The 17,779-nt window shown below is 45.6% G+C and overlaps 1 protein-coding gene and 1 pseudogene across 1 annotated transcript in view; one reads left to right on the plus strand and one right to left on the minus strand.

The window, feature by feature from the left end:
- Positions 1-17,779, minus strand: part of LOC111150730 (transmembrane protein 206) — a 37,053-nt gene that overhangs the window by 8,841 nt on the left and 10,433 nt on the right. Inside the window, exons 3-4 of the mRNA XM_022508297.1 lie at positions 3,626-3,835; positions 2,033-2,184 (exon numbers count right to left, since the gene is read on the minus strand). Coding sequence (XP_022364005.1) covers positions 2,033-2,184; positions 3,626-3,835 — 362 coding nt within the window. The remainder of the gene's footprint in view (positions 1-2,032; positions 2,185-3,625; positions 3,836-17,779) is intronic.
- On the plus strand, positions 14,216-14,471 carry LOC111150731 (annotated as a pseudogene).

Consider the following 17,779-nt stretch of genomic DNA (forward strand, 5'->3'; position numbering starts at 1 on the left):
TGCCTCCAACCATGGAGCTCCCTGGGGGCCTGCAGAGACACCACAGCTGCCCTGGGCTCCCACGGCCCCTTCCCCACGGGCGCTCTCCTGTGCCCGCCTGGCCCTCCCTCCCCGCCTCACGGCCCAGAGAGGCCAGAAGCCCTCCCAGCTCTCGGCTGTGGACAGCAACGAGCCACATCCAGCCCCGCTGGAGAAGAACCATCACCCGGAGCCAGACGCACGCACGGCCTTCAGCGTCGTCTCTGTGCCAACAACTCTCCTTGGGCGCCCTCACTTCGGGGGTGCTCAGAGCGGGTCGTTAAACTGCGTAACGAGTGCAAATGGTGCCACTGGCACCGCCAGGTCTGGGGACGAGCGCGAGGGGCTCCTCGGCGGTGCTGCTCAGCCGGGGGACGGCCACGGGGGTTGGGGGGGAACAGCCACCCCAAGACCCCCGCGCAGCCCGGCTGTCCAGCGGAGTTTCCCAGAGTGGGCAGTGGGGGTGGGGGTCCGCACAGCGTTCCTGGGGTATATCCTGCTCCTCTTAACGTTCCTAAAAACTACGCTTCCCTTCATCTAAATTAGCATCCATTCCCCACCCTACGGAGTCCATTCCGTCGGTCCCTCCTGGTCCTCTTCCATGCCACTGGTTTCCTGAAAACGTCTAACGAGCCGAACCTCTCCACTCCCACCTGAAGGACGGGCCAGGGCAACGAGCACAGGTCCGGGGCACAGGTGTCCCCTGGGGTTCGCTCATGCCCGCGCTGGCCTGTGGCTGGCGCTCCGGGGCCGCGGGCAGGCAAGGCCAGCAGGCCACGTATGCGGCAGATTTCCCTCCTGGGAACAGAGTCCTCTCCGGTACCTGGTGCCCCGTCGGCCCTGGAGGCCCGTCTCCCCCGGCGCCCAGCGGGGAAGCTCCCCGAGCCTCCACAGAGAATGTTCTTACCCAGAAGCAAAAGTCATGCCCCGCAGCTCCCCGTGCCCTGGGAGGGCAGGAGGCCCCACCAACGGGCAGTGCCATGATGACCGTCCCGCCCGCTGCCCCTGACCCCTGCCCTCCGCGCGGGCGGGTGCGGAGCTGGGAGCCGGACGGAAGGCTTTCCCCTCGCCGACTTCAGGGTGGGGGCCGTTTGCTGGGTCCAGAGACCCGATCTGTATTTCACACCAGCCCAAAATGTCTTGTCCACTGGTGATACCTGCTCTGGGTTTGTGGGACTGTCATGGAAACGTTATTTTACTCTAGTTTCTGCTGGAGAGGGAATCATTTCAGCTGGATCTTAGGAGGAAGCCCAGGACGAACGTGAACAGACCGTCCCAGCCGGGCTCTCCACCTCAGACCACCCGAGGAGCCACAGGCGAGCCCTTGTCATCAGGCCTTTCCTCAGCTTGGCCTCCCGCCGCGGGGGGTGGGGGGCACCTGCCCCTCCAGACACCCGCAGCTTCTGCCTCCACCTTAAAGCCCCTTTCCTTTCTTTGATCTGGAAAACCTTTACTCAGCCCTGTTCGGTCCTCTCTGAAACAAGAACATGGGATGCAATAGAGAAGATTTACATAAATACGAAATTCCTTCCCTGCCTTCCAAACCCTGTGCGGTTGCCACCAGGGGCGGGGGTCCTCGTTGCCAGACCGGCTTCTTCCCGCTGGCCTGTTTACTTCAAAATACGGCTTCCCAGGCCCCGTCCCCAGGAATGAATGATTCCGTTGGCCCCACGTGGCAATTGTGTTGGGCACTCAGGTACAGGACTCACTCCACGACACCACACTGGCCTCACCCCGCAGCCCTACATCCTCCCGCCAAGGACAGGCTCTTACCATGCTGTCAGGAACCCCCGAGGAGCACCCGGAGAACGCTGAAGCCCCCATAGCCCCTGCTGACTCAGGCCAGCCAGGCATGGCCATGACTCCACCTGGGACAGCCTCATGGTCGCCCGGGGCCAAGGGCCTGCACAAAGGGAGTAGGAGTGGCCTTGTGGCAGACAGAAGGCAGGGGGCCGCGGGGTGCCAGGCTGACCGAGCGGCCTGCCCAGGCCTGGCGTGGGGGGATAGGCGTTACCAGGGTCTGGTTGGAGAAAGGGTCCGTGTAGTTGATCCTCTGGGTGGTGCAGTCCATGTCACCCGGCTGGCCGGGGCTCCTCAGAGGCGGAATGACCTCGTAATAGTGCTTGCAGCTGAGCAGCTGGGCCTGACCCGGGTACAGAGCAATCCCTAGAGGGCACAAACAGGAAAAAGGGACTGTCAGAAGTCACAGTCCCTACCCACACCCCTAAAACCAAGTCACACACATTTTTTCACTCCTACCAACAACCCCAGTTCAAGACTCCTCAAGTGACAGCAGAGGAGGGAGAAGAAGAGGTTTTGGAGGGTGGGGAGCCACCTCTGCTGCCCTCAGAAAGCCCTACTCTAAAGGAAGACACAATCCCCTTCCCAGAAAGCCCCTCTCCTGGCCTGGGGTGCGGGCTTCCTGGCGCCTACACCAAAACCCACCCTATTTCATGGCCCGTTCAGCGCACCCCAAGGGGGCCTCCATGCCGGACCCTGGCCATGCCAGCCCCCCACACCACCAGCCACCTGCACATTGCCTGGGAGGCTCCCTGCTGTGGGACTCCCCACGGCTCACTTTGCCTCTCACCTCCTGCTCTGATGAGGGGGGGGCTCCAGGTGTGATTCACACCTCAACGGTCCCTCCCTCCCCACAGCCAGAGCACCTCATTCCAGGCTCTCCTGACAGCAGCCATCCGACCTTGGTGACAGAACACCCGAGAGCGGTGTGCGGCACCAGACGCAGGCCGAGCTCAGAAAGAAACACCCGCAGATCAAGGGACCAAGGCAGACCCACAGAGAAGAGGCACCGACACAAGACAGGCAAAGATGGGCGAAGGTGCTGCGAGCCGCACACTTTCCAGAAGCGCAGGCAAAGGCCCGAGACTCTGGCTTTGCCCTGCGGCCAGGCCATCCAGAGGGTGAGTCAGGCATCCTGTGGGCAGAGCAGGTGCACACGGTCTGTGCGCACAGCCAGAGCCCTCTGAGCTCCTGCCTCCCGATTCCTGCCCACACTTCCAGAGCCCAGGGCCAGGCTCACAGCCCTGAGGCAGACACTACCCTCTATGGCAGAGATGGCTCCTCCTCAGGGACTGCCCCCCGACTGGGACAGGAAAGACAGGGACCCCCCTCCCCAGGCAGGGCCCCAGCCACATCTGGGTGGCTTTACCTCCCCTGCCACCCTTCACCCCCCACTGCTCTTCATCACCAGCCTCGAGCTGAGGCCAGGCTAGACCCATCCTCTCCAGGGAAGCCCTCCGCCTCCCTATACTCACCCCTGCTCCTGCTCATCCCCCTCCCAGAAAAACTCTCTTCTCATCTGTCAAGGCCGGGCTCAAATCCGGCTCCGTGCGAAGCCTTCCTTGCCCACCCCAGTTACGCAGTGACCGCACCCGGCCCCGTCCACCCCTCAGCTCCGCACAGGACACGCTCTGCTGGGTACTGACAGCAGCTCCCTGGGCGCGTCCTCTACACACAGACCGTGCCCGGGTCCGGCTGCCCGCCGTCCCCCGGCTGTCCAGCACGGTGGGGGAGTGCATCAGGGGCTCCTCCGTAAGCTGGCGCCCCAGACCTGGGCCCCGCTGCCTGTCCGGGGCAGGCTGTCTACCTGGGGCGTCATAGCGATCCACCTCCTTGTAAGACACCGACATGACGGGGTGCTTGAGCTTCTCTCGGAAGTCTGTGATGGTCTGGTAGACCAGGAAGACGGCCACGGCCATGAGCAGCAGGTAGATGAGGATGAGCAGGACGGAGAAGACGTTCTTCAGGCAGGCCTTGCTGAAGCGGATGCTGCTGGAGGCGGACTCGCTGTCCAGGGCTGAACAGCAACACCACACGCGTGACCTGGAGCCCGGCGGCAGGTGCAGCCAGAGGCGGTCGGCGACCTCCCGGCCCTTCCCCTGCTTTACCAAGGAGGCGAGCCATCCGCACCCCCAACCCTCCAACCACCTCAGCCCCCTCCCCCAAACCATAACACGTGGCACCTGTCAACATTCACCGGGCACTTACTGTGCCAGAAAGGGGCCTCCGAGCAGGAGACTGCTACTCTCTTTAACACTTCTTTCCCATCTGGGGACAGAGTCACAATCCAACACGGAAGCCGGCCCCAGCTGATCTTTCTGGCCTTCTCCCTCACCGCTCTGCTCCTCCAGCACCTCTGGCTCCCGCCGTGCTAAATGACTGTCTGTTCCTCTGGGGTGCAGAGCCCCCCCTCGACCCTGGGCCCCCCGCCCGCCATCTGCCCATCCCTGTGCGTGGCCTGAAGCCCTTTTCCTCCATGACTGACTCCTAACTCACACTTCAGGTTCTGGTTTAGAAACGCATCTCCTCGAGGAAGCCTTCCCCAACCCATACACTGGATGGAGGACCCCTTTGTCAGTGCTCCCAAGGCACCAGATGTCTTCTCTCATCACTCTGTGACCTCACTGTCCATCTGCATGTCTTCCCACCTTCTTCGTCTGTGAACTCCATAAGGGCAGAGCCAGTCCCGCCCACGCTGAACCACAAGCCCCTCACAACGTGCCTGGGAGAGAGCAGCAGCAGGCATGGCTATGGTAAGTGACTCGACGGCTGAAGAGATGCGTCCCGACGCCATCCCCACAGCATAGCTCAGCCGCTCCTGCCTGCTCCCAGACCATCCCCAGCCTTGATCATGCTCTGCTACAGACTAAATTATGTGTCCGCCAACAACCTTATACACTGAGGCCCTAATCCTCAGTGTGCTTTCACTTGGAAATAGGGCCTTTAAGGAGATAATGAGGGCATAATGGTGGGGACTGGATCCAACAGGACTAGTGTCCTCATAAGAGAGATGAAGGGACACCAGGGACATAGACACACAGAGATAAAGACCCATGAGAACAGAGGGAAAAGATGACCATGTGTGAGCCAAGGAGAGGGGCCTCATGAGAAACCAAAACTTGGCCAGCACCTTGATCTTTGATTTCCAATCTCTAGAACTGAGAAAAAAAAAAATGTTGTGTAAGCCACCCAGCCTGGGGTTCTTTGGCACAGCACCCCAAGCCGACTGAGACATTCCCATGGTGCTCTCTCTGCATCATCTCTACTCCTTGGCTGAAACTGGAGCTCCCAGGGGAAAAAGCCCGAGTCCCTCCACAGCGGCTGAGCCCAAGGCCGAGGAGAAGTGTGAACATAAGTCCAAAAAGGTATGTGCGTGGCTTCTGGCTTCCACCAATGACAGAGCAGCTTGGTCACACCACTCTCCTACAGACAGCAGTTACAAAATTTGGACAAAATACTTAAAAATTATGTGAGGGCACTGGAGAATGATCAAAAGCAGGCAGAAATGAGAAAAGTCGACCCTGGAAGGCAAGAAAATGAACCTGAGCACATTTATAAATTCGCCTGTTCTACCAGATGGCAGTGGACAGAGTTCAGGGCGGGCAGAGCAGGCAGAAAGTTAAGGGGAACTTTGAAAAGGATGGGGAGGGTGAACCCCCAAATCTGCAATAAAATATGTTCAAATTCTTGGCTGGAGACCCCAAGAGGCCCAAGAGGAAAAGCAGCAGGTGGAAACATAAAAAAGTGAGTGGAGATTTCAGTGGCTGCTCGGAGAGGGGAGCCAGGAGTCTGGAACTTGAGTCTCATGACATTAACTGCCTGCTAAGACAAAAGTTCCTCAGAGGGCTGTAACAGAATCCAGAACCTCCATACTGCACTGTTATCATGTTTTCTGTTGAATCAGAAATCAATAGACATGCAAAGAAACAAGAAAATGTGACCCAAACTCAATGGAAAAAGTAGTCTATAGAACTCAAAGCCAACTTGGCGAGGGTTGTTGGAGGGGAGAGGGGTGGAAAGGATGGGGTGGCGGGGTGATGGACACTGGGGAGGGTATGTGCTATGGTGAGCGCTGTGAATTGTATAAGACTGATGACTCACAGACCTGTACCCCTGAGACAAATAATATATGTTAATTTAAAAAAAAAGAAAAGAAAAAAAATCATGTAAAAAAAAACAAGAAAAAAGAAAGAGAAATCAAGGCCATGATGACCCAGATGTTGCCATCAGCAGACAAGAACTTTACAGCACTTGAAGGAATTAAAGGCAAATATATAGATAAGGAATGGACGAAGAGGAAATAGAGAAACAGAAACTATAAAAAAGAACCAGGGGCACCTGGGTGGCTCAGTCACTTAAGCATCTGCCTTCAGCTCAGGTCATGATCTCAGGGTCCTGGGATCACAACCCACAGGGACTTCCTGCTCAACAGGGAGCCTGTTTCTCCATCTCCCTCTGTCCCTGCCCCTGCCTCCTGCTCGCTCTCTCTCTCTCTCTCTCTCAATTTTTTTTTTTTAAAAAAAGAACCAAATAGAAATTCTAAAGCTGGAAAGTAATGAAATGAAATGAAAAATTCCCTGCACTGTCTTAATAGCGAAGAAGGCAGAAAAAAAAGAGTGCAGTTGAAGTTAAATGAACAAAAGTTAACCAAGTTTAAAAAAAAAAAGACTGAAGGAAACACTGTACAGAGACTATCTAGATAACTGTGGGACAATATTCCACAGTCTAACAACATCTACTGAAGAGAGAAAAATGGGTTACAAAGAGTATGTGAAAAAATAATGGCCCGGGAAAAAAACATCAATTTGCAGATCCTAGAAGCTCCATATATGTCAAACAGAATAAATATGTTATTCTGTGACTTCCTAGGCAAGTCACAGTCAAACTACAAATGCAAAGAGAAAAATCTTGAAAGTAGCTAGAAAAAAAAAAAAAGACAAATTACATACAGGATATTATATCTAATGACAAGTAACTTTTGATCACAAATAAGGGAGGCCAAAGACAACAGAACATCTTTAAAGGGCGGGAAGAAAAAAAAATTCTGTCAACCCTGAATTAAATTCCGGCAAAACTTTCAAAAAATGAAGGTAAAATAAAGATATTTTCAAACATAAAAGCTGAAAGAATTCATTGCCAACACATCTGCACCACGATGCACGTTAAAGAAATTCTGAGAGCCAAAGGGAACTAACACTAAATAAATTTCAAATATACAGGAAGGAATAAAGATCACTGAAATGCTAAATACATAGGTAAAAATAAAAAGCTGCTTATGTATTTTTAAAACATAAGACTACTAGAGCAAAAATTATACAACATCATAAGGTTTATAAGTTGCAAGAGGGCAATGCCTTCAGGTCCCCTCCCTCCTTGGGAGCTTTGTACTATCACTTTTGCAATCGCTCAAGAAATCACTCAATAAGCAAACTTTGCTTTGCTACCCGCCCCCTGCAAAAAAAGGCTGCATGAAAGAAATATGGAGAAACAAAAAAATACATGAGACAAACAGAAAACAGTAAACTGGTAGAACCAAATCAAACCATATGAATAGTTACATTAAATGTAAACAGACTGGGGAGGATCCAAGATGGCAACATAGGAAGACCTTGAACTTATGTCCTCCCATGGTCACGTCAATTCTACAACCAGATATAGAATAATTCCTCCTGAAGAACTGACAGCTGATCAAACAGCTTCTGTACAACCAAAGACAGAGTCGCTGGCACTCCTCCCTGACACAGCAGACTGGAGTAGAGGAGGAGAGCACTAAAGGACCCTCAAGCAGATTCACCTATCCTGGGGCACAGAAAAAAAACTGTGGTTTAAAAGGCTTAAATGACTAAAGGTGAAGGAAACCCATTCAATAACCCGAGAGCCTCTGACAAACCAGGGTGGGAGTCGGGGGGATTCCAAGAATTTTCTCTGGTGTCAGAGGTGCTGGGGAGCACCACCGTTTATGTTGCCCCTCCACTTTGGTAGCACAGATGGGAGCAGAGGCTAGATGCTCGAGCCCACCTACTGTCTCAGTGAGCTTCAGGCTCCCAACCCAAACCAGCTCTAGCCATATTCCCAAGGTGCCCCCCAACCCATGCCTGCTCAAGCGCCATGTGGCCCCAGCATGGCACACCCCAGACCCCCATCCCATCCTCACCACCAACTTCAGTGTTCCCTGCCAGGATGCTTCCTGCAGAGAACACCCAAGGACCCCTAGTTGGCACCCAATACAGCTCCGGTCAGCCAGACAAAGCTACACACGGGCAGGCACCCACAGTCTGTGCAGGTAAGTCCCTACATGACGTCTACTCTTTCAAAAGAGGGAGAGGTAGCTGTTTCACCCAATTCATGAAAACACTGAAGATCAAACAAAATGAGTAGACATATAAACATGCTCCAAACTAAAGAACAAGACGAATCTTCAGAAAAAGAACTAAACAAAATAGAGATAAGCAAAATACCTAGTAACAGTCATAAAGATGCTCAAAAGACATAGGAGTGGATGAGCTGAGTGAGAAATTCAACAGAGACAGAAAATGTAAAAAAGAACCAACCAAAAACAAAAACAAAAACAAAAAACCAACCAGAGTTGAAGAATACAGTAACTGAGATGAAAAATACAGGAGAGGACATCAACAGCATTTTAGCAGATGCAGAAGGGATCAGCAATCCAGAAGAAAAGATAATGGAAAGTACCCACTGAACAGCAAAAAGAAAAAAAGAATTTTAAAATTTTAAAAATTGAGGATGGGTTATCAATAGATGAATGGACAAAGAAGATGTGGTGTATACACACACACACACACACACACACACACACACACACACACACACAATGGAATACTACTCAGCCATCAAAAAATGAAATCTTGACATTTGGAATGACATGGATGGAACTAGAGAGTATTATACTAAAAGAAATAAGTCAATCAGAGAAAGACAATTATCACATGATCTCACTCTTATGTGGAATTTAAGAAACATAACAGGATCACTGGGGAAAGGAAGGAAAAATAAAACAAGACAAAATCAGGAAGACAAACTATGGGACTCTTAATCATAGGAAAGAAACTGAGGGTTGCTGGAGGGGAAGGGAGTGAGAAGATGGGGTAACTGGGTGATGGACATTAAGGAGGGCATGTGATGTAATGAGCACTGGATATTATGTAAAACTGATGAATCATTAAACTCTACCTCTGAAACTAACAATACGCTACATATTAATCAATTGATTTAAATTTTAAAAGTGGGATATAGCTGTCAAAGTATTAAAAATCTTAATTTTGAAAATATTAAAAATCTTAAGTGAAAAAAAAATTGAGGATAGGTTACAGGACCTCTGAGAAAACGTCAAGTGTACTAACATTTGCATTATGGAGGTCCCAGAAGAAGACAGAGAAAAGGGGCAGAAAACTTATTTGAAGAAATAATAGCTGAAAAGTTATCTAACCTGGATAAAGAAAGAGATATCCAGAGAGTCCTAAATAAGATGAATTCAATGAAGTCCACAAAAGACATAGTAATTAAAATGTCAAGGATTAAAGATAAAGAGAGGGGCACCTGGGTGGCTCAGTGGGTTAAGCCTCTGCCTTCAGCTCAGGTCATGATCTCAGGGTCCTGGGATCGAGCAACATGGGGCTCTCTGCTAAGCTGGGAACCTGCTTCCCCCCCCCACTTGCCTCTCTGCCCACTTGTGATCTCTGTCTGTCAAATAAATAAATAAAATCTTTTTTTAAAAAAAGATCAAGAGAGAATCTTACTTTTTTGAAAGATTTTATTTACTTATTTGATAGCGATAGAGAGAGCACAAGCAGGAAGGTGGGGGACAGGGAGAAGCAAGACTCAATCCCAGAACCCCAGGATCATGACCCAAGCTGAAGGCAGACACATAACCAGCTGAGTCACTCAGGTGCTCCAAAGAGAGAATCTTAAAAGCAGCAAGAAAAAAGCAAAAAATTACTAACAAGGGAAATCCCATTAGGCTACCAGCTGATTTTTCAGCAGAAACATTGCAGTGCCATGATATATTCAAAGTGCTGAAAGAAAAAACCTGCTACCAAGAAAACTCTACTGAGCAAGGTTATTATTCAGAATTGCAGGAGAGAGAGTTTCCCAGACAAACAAAATTTAAAGTTCGTCACCACTAACCTGGCCATTAAAAGGACTTCTTTAAGCAGAACAGAACATAATCAGATTATGAAAGGAAAAAAATGTCGTGGGTTAAATTAAATATATAGTAAAGATAGTAGATCAATCACATAGAAAGCTAGTATAAAGGTTAAAAGACAAAAGTAGTAAAATCAATTATATCTAAGACATTAGTGAAGAAAGCCACAAAATAGAAAGATGTAAACTATGATATCATATACATAAAAACAGGGGGAGTAACAACTTAATGCTTTTAGAATGTGTTCGAACTTAAACAATCATCAACTTAATATAGGTTGCTATATACTTAGGATATTATATATGAACCTCATGGTTACCACAAACGAAAAATCTGAAATAAAAACACAAAAAATAAAGAGAAAGGAATGCAAACGTAACACCAGAGAAAGTCATCAATCACAAGAGAAGAGAGCAAGAGAAGGAACAGAAAAAAACTACAACAACAACCAGAAAACAATAAATAAGATGGCAGTAAGTACATGGCTATCAAAACTTCAAATGTAAGCAGTCTAAATTCTCCAATCAAAAGACTGAATGGATAAAGAAACAAGACCCATCAAATGCTGCCTACAATAGACTCATCTGAGACCTAAAGACACATAGACTGAAAGTGAATGGATGGTAAAAACATTTACTGTGCAAATGAAAGAAGAAAAAAACAAACAAAAACAAAAACCAAAAAAGCCCCCCAAACTGGAGTACCAATATTTACATCAGACAAAAATCAGAACTTTAAAACAGAGACTGTGGCAAGAGACAAAGAAGGGCATTACATAATGATAAGGTAATCCAACAAGAAGATATAATAATTATAAATATCTATGCCCAACACTGGAGTATCTAAATGCATGAAGCAAATATTAACAAACAAAAAGAGAGAAATTGATGGTAATAGAATGATAGTAGGGCATCTTAACACCCCACTTACACCAATGGATAAATCATCTAGGCAGAAAATCAATAAGGAAACAGTGTCTTCAAACAACACATTAGACCAGATAGACTTAACATATATATATATAGAACATTCCATCTGAAATCAACAGCATACACATTCTTTTTCAAGCACACACAGAACATTATCTAGAAAGGATCACATTCAGTCACAAAATAGGTCTCAATAAATTTAAGAAGACTGGAATCAAATCAAATATCTTTTCTGACCACAAACTGTACGAAACTAGAGATCGATTACAAGGAAAAAAAAAAACTAGAAAAAAGCAGAAACACATGTAGGCTAAACAACATGCTACTAAACAACAAATCAGTGAATGAAGAAATCAAAGGAATATTTAAAAAAAAATACCTGGAAACAAATGAAAATGGAAATACAACAGTTCAAAATCTTTGGGATGCAGCAAAGGAAGTTTTAAGAGAAAAATTTATAGCAATACAGGTCTACCTCAAGAAACAAGAAAAATCTCAATCTAACCCTACACCTAAAGAAACTAGAAAAGGAGGAACAAATGAAGCCCAAAGTTAATAAAAGGAAGGAAATAATAAAGATCAGAGCAGATATAAATAAAATAGAAACTAAAAAAAAAATAAAAAATAGAAAAGAATCATGAAACCAAGAGCTGGTTCTTTAAGGGATAAAACTGACAAAACTTTGGCCAGACTTATCAAGAAAAAAAGAGTGAGAACTAAAAGAATAAAATCAGAAATGAAAGAGAAATTAAAACTAATACATAAATAAAAAGGATTATAAAAGACTACTACAAAAAAATTATACACCAACAAATTGGACAACCTAGAAGAAATAAATTCCTAGAAATATACAATCTTCTAAGACTGAATTAGGAAGAAATAAAAAATCTGAACAGATTTCTGTTCAGATTACCCTGAAACAAAAACAAAAGACACTACCAAAAAAAGAAAATGACAGGCCAATATTCTTGATGAACATAGATACAAAAATACTCAACAAAATATTAGCAAATCAAATTCAACAATACATTAAAAAGTTCATTGACCAAGATCAAGTGGAATTTATTCTAGAGGGATTTATGCAAGGATGGTTCAATATCTGCAAAGAAATCAATGGGATATACCACATTAACAAAATGAAAGCTAAAAACCGTATGATCATCCCAGTAGACACAGCAAAAGCATTTGACAAAATTCAACATCCATTCATGATAAAAAAAAAAAGTCTCAACAAAGGGTCAGAGGGAATATACCTCAACATAATAAAGACTATATATGACAAACCCACAACTAACATCATACTCAAGAATGAAAAACTAAAAGCTCTTCGTCTAAGATCAGAAACAACACAAGATGACCATTCTTGCCATTTTTATTCAACACAGAAATAGAAATCCTAGCCGCAGCAATCAGACAAGAACTAAAAACCATACAAATTAGAAAGGAAGAAGTGAAACTGTCACTTTTTGCAGATAACATGATACTATATATGGAAACCCTAAAGACACCACTGAAAACCACTAGAACTAATAAATGAATTCAGTAAATTTGTACGATACAAAGTTAACATACAGAAACCTGTTGCATTTCTATACACTATACACAAAGTAGCAGAAAGTGAAATTAAGAAAACAATCCCATTTATGATTGCATCAAAAAGAATAAAATACCCAGCAATAAATTTAACCAAGGAAGTGAAAGACAAGAAAGTGAAAGACAAGAAAACTATAAGACACTGTTGAATGAAATTGAAGGTAACACCAAAAAATGAAAAGATACTACACTCATGGATTGGAAGAATGCATATCGTTAAGATGTCCATATTATCCAAAGCAATCTACAGATACAATGAATCCCTCTTAAAATACCAATAGTATTTTTCATAGAGCTAGAACAAATAATACTAAAATCTGTATGGAACCGAGAAAGACTGTGAATAGCCAAAGCAATCTTGAGAAAGAAGAAAACTAGAAGTATCAAAATCCCAGATTCCAAGCTATACTATAAAACTATAGTAATCAAAACAGTAAGGCACTGGCACAAAACAGACAACAGGTCAACAGAACAGAGTAGATAGCCCAGAAATGAACCCATGTCAATTAATCTATAACAAAGGAGGGAAGAATATATAATGGGGAAAAGACAGTCTCTTCAATAAATGGTGTCAAAGAAACTGGACATCTACGTGCAAAAAATAAAACTGGACCACTTTCTTATACCATACAACTTACATTGTACACAAAAGTACACTCAAAATGAAATAAAGACCTAAATGTAAGACCGGAAACTATAAAACTCCTAAAGGAAAACACTGTCAGTAATCTCTTGGACACTGGCCTTAGCAAACATTTTTCTGGACCGGTCTCCTTATGCAAGGGAAACAAAAGCAAAAGCAAACTATTGGGACTACATCAAACTAAAAAGCATTCACATAGCAAAGGAAACCATCAAAAAAATGAAAAGGCAACCTAATAAATATCATTTGCAAATGATATATCCAACAAAGCGTTAATATCCAAAATATATAAAGAATGCATTCGACTCATGTGTATCACCCCCCAAAAATCAGATTAAAAAAATGGCAGAAGATCTGAAAAACAAATTTCTAAAGAAGACACCCAGATAGCCAACAGACACATGAAAAGATGCTCAACATCACTAATCACCAGGGAAATGCAAATCAAAACCACAATAAGATGGCTAGTATCAATAAGACAAGAAATAACTGTTGGCAAAGATGTGGAGAAAAAGGAACCCTCATGTACTGTTGGTGGGAAAGTAAGCTGATGCAGCCACTATGGAAAACAATATGGTGGGTCCTCAAAAAATGAAAAATGGAACTACCATTCCACTACTGGGTATTTACACAAAGAAAACAAAAACACTAATTCAGAAAGATGTGTGCACTCTAATGTCTACTGCAGCACTATTTACAATAGTCAAGATACAAAAACAAGCCAAGTATCCAGCAACAGAGGAATGGATAAAGAAGATGTGAACTATTACTCAGTCATAAAAAAAAGAATGAAATCTTGCCATTCACAACAACATGGATGGACCCTCTTATGCTAAGTGAAATTCAGTCAGACAGAAAAAGATAAATACTAGATGATTTCACTTATATGCAGAATCTAAAAAACAAAACAAACAGAAACAGACTCACAAATACAGAGAACAAGGTGGAGGTTGTCAGAGGAGAGAAGGGTGAGGGGTGATAGGTAAAAGAGAACTAAAAAGACAAAACAGAACAAAAAAGGAACTAAGAGATTCAAACTTCAAGCCTTCCTGGCAGCAAGCTTCCCACAAGAACATGCCCCTTGCAGAGGACCTCCTCTATGCCTCCCTGGAGGAAGAGAAAAGGAAGCATAAGCACCAGCACCTGGTGCAGAGCTCTAATTCCTACTTCACGGATGGGAAATGCCCAGGATGCCATAAAATCACTGCCATCTGTAACCATGCATAAACACAGCAGTTTCATGTGTTGGCTGCCCTGTGCCAACCTATAAGGAAGAAAAGCAAAGCTTCTAGAAGGATGCTCCTTCAGACAGAAGCAGCACTAAAAGCAACCTGAATCAAAATGAGTGGAAAACCATAAACATATTTTAAATTAAAAAAAAAAAAAAAGATACAAACTTCCAGTTTTAAAGTAAGTTCTGGGGATGAAAAGTACAGCATAGAGAATATGTCAATAATTTTATACTGATTTTGTGTGGTGACGAATGGCAATTTATGGTGGTGAGTACTGTGTACTACATACAATTCTTGAATCACCATGTTGTAATCTGGAACTAATGTATTGGTCTATAAGTAAACTATACTTCAACTTAAAAAACATAAATGGACTAAACATTCCAATTAAAAGGCAGTGACTTGGGGCGCCTGGGTGGCTCAGTGGGTTAAGGCCTCTGCCTTCGGCTCAGGTCATGATCCCAGGGTCCTGGGATCGAGCCCCGCGTCGGGCTCTCTGCTCAGCAGGGAGCCTGCTTCCCCCTCTCTCTCTGCCTCTCTCTCTGCCTGCCTCTCTGCCTACTTGTGTTCGCTGTCTGTCATATAAACAAATGAATCTTTAAAAAAAAAAAAGGCAGTGACTTTCAGCCTGGATTAAAAACAGGACCTAACAATATGCTCCCTATAAAAAATGGACTGCAAATCCAAAGATATAAGAGTATTTGCTTATAATTATTTCATTTTCTTTTATTTAAAAGCACAAAACCACAGGGGCACCTGGGTGGCTCAGTTAGTTAAGTGTCTGCCTTTGGCTCAGGTCATGATCACAGGGTCCTGAAATCAAGCCCCAAGTTGGGATCCCTGATCAGTGGGGAGCCTGTTTCTCCCTCTGCCGCCACTTCCCTACTTGTGCTCTCTCTCTCTGACAAATAAAATCTTAAAAAAACAACAACAACAACAACAACAAAAAAACCCCACCACCATCAGCACAGAATTATCAAAGGGTCTTAGGTTAGAGAAAAGTCCTTCATTCTACTCTTCTACAAACATGAATCGAACAACAAATCTATGTGCAAGACTCTGTACTAGGGGCTTCAGGGAGATGCCAAGAGAGGACGACTGACAATCTGTGCTAAAAGTGCCAAAGAACTCAGAAGGACAAGAGGATATAAACTGCGAGATTTCCTTTGCTTAATGTGAAGTACAGGTGTGGGGAGAAGGGCAGAGATCAGCAAAGGCTCTGTGGAGGTCACACAGCCCTGCGCCCAAAGCACCAGAAGGACTCTGATGAAGAAATAATTTGGAGTTCATTATTCATTTATTTTCTAAACTGCAAGTCCAGACATCCAGCCGAGGGGTCACAAGCACAAGCTTTAGTGTCGGAGATTTGGGCTCCAGCTCTGCTCCTGACGACCCCAAGACCCAGGACAACTTACTTAGGTCTCCTGTGCCTCACCTTCTTCATGTGAAAAGGAAATAATCATTTCAACTTTATAGGATGTCTAAAAGGAATGAGAACGTTGCAAAATGTTTTACAGAGTGCCCACTTAATGCATTCATGTTACCAGAGAAATGGAATGTGCCCTCTACTCCTTAAAAAACAAAGCCTTCACTGATAAGGATAGCAAAAATGAAGACCACGGCACTACCATTTCTTAATAATGATAGATTAGGGGGGAAATGCCAAAAATAAAATTTCCATGCCTGTTAGATGGTTGAATGACCTGAATGACAGAGGAACGAAGTCTTGCAGGGCTAGCTAGCTACCTTCCACCTGCAGGAGAAGAGCCGTGCACCCCAGGCTCATGAAACTCTAAAGCAAATGGAGTCCCTTGTTATTCGTGGCCAACTATTTCAGAAAGTTTCTACATTACATGGAAGTCTAACTCCATGGAAGTGTAAGTTCCCAGAAGTGTCTATGAGGTTCCTCCAAGCAGTAAAGAACAGGGTACGGAGGCAACGGATGTTGACAGCCACAAAGAGAAGTGAGGAACCAGGAAGCCCGAAGGAAGCCCCTGGGGCACCGAGTGGGAGCCACCATGGAAGGTGGCAGCTCTAGTTCTCCAAGAGGAATTACAGCAAGACTCTTTTTCAATCTGTGTCTCTGATTCAACTTTTACTGCTTATTGTTATTAGGGACAGTGTCAATTTCTGCTTCCTGGTGGCTCTGCCACCTGCTCGCTCTCCATGCTTCTCTAGGACTGCACTCCACTGTACCAGCAAAGTACCCCTCCCAGAGAGTATCCGGGATAAGGGAAACTGTCACACACATCACGGGACCCTGTTGTCCTTCATCCCCCGCCTAGAGGTGGCTTCCCTTAGCTCAGGCACTGATTCCTGATCAGCCCCACGTAGCTGGGCTGCAGGGTCATGAGACCCAAAGTGTAGTGGTCTATGTACACATGGACCTACCCACAGCTCTTCTGCCTGGAAAGCACCCCCAACTCTCGTGGCCCATGTGGGACCACAGGTTCACTTTTCAGATTTTTTTTTTAAGTAACCGCCACACCCGACACGGCACTTGAACTCATGACCCTGAGGATCAGGAGTCGCATGCTCTACCGCTGAGCCAGCCAGGTGCCTCCCACAGGTTCACTTCAAAACATTATAAAGAACATTTCCTTGCACCAGGGCCTGCGAATTGTAGTAGCAACAGGGACCAGCTTTCGACATCCAAACGAGGTTTGAGAAAAATCCCAAGACAAAACTGAAGGAACTCTAAGTATAACATCTGAATAGACTTTTTAAGAGTTGGCAGGGACCTAAAGGGCCACGTGGTCCAAACCCACCCTCTATGCAGTGATCCAGGTCCCAGCGTCTACAACTGGCAGAGAATGAGAGCCCCGAGGTCCTGACTCCTAGCACAGCAGCGAACAGGATTACTCCGTTCCAGTCACTAACAAGGACAAAAGAAGATCTGATAGAAAGAATATAATTTCTTGACGAGTAGAAGCTCGAGACATTTCCTCCTGGCTAAGCCACAAATCAAGAGGAACAGTAACAGGCATCTGCGGGCAGCGATTCCCCCTAGGAGAAGCCACATAAACATGATTTGAAATGTTGCACTTTTGATGCCTTTGGTTAGGGAAAGAGGTGAACCCCCCCCCCCCCGGAACTTCTTGAAAATTCTAAAAAAAATGAACTTAAGACACAAAAAGATCACATGACAATTTGCATCACTTGGATTTCTTTGGTAGAGCTATTTGGACAAATTACTCTTGTGGGAATACTGTCCAAGAGGCTCCTCTGTTTCAAAGAAGCCGAGGTGAGCTCCTCTCCTGGCCTTTTCTTGATCCATGAATCGGCATGAAGCTAAATAAAAACTATGAAACTATTTATCATCCACACACGCCACGGCACTCCAATTCTGCAATGCATTTGCATTTTAAGCTGGTAAGACGCATTCCATCTTACCGGTTTA

This window comes from Enhydra lutris, unplaced genomic scaffold (assembly GCF_002288905.1).
Source record: "Enhydra lutris kenyoni isolate GAN:26980312 unplaced genomic scaffold, ASM228890v2 scaffoldscaffold24, whole genome shotgun sequence".
NCBI lineage: Eukaryota > Metazoa > Chordata > Mammalia > Carnivora > Mustelidae > Enhydra > Enhydra lutris.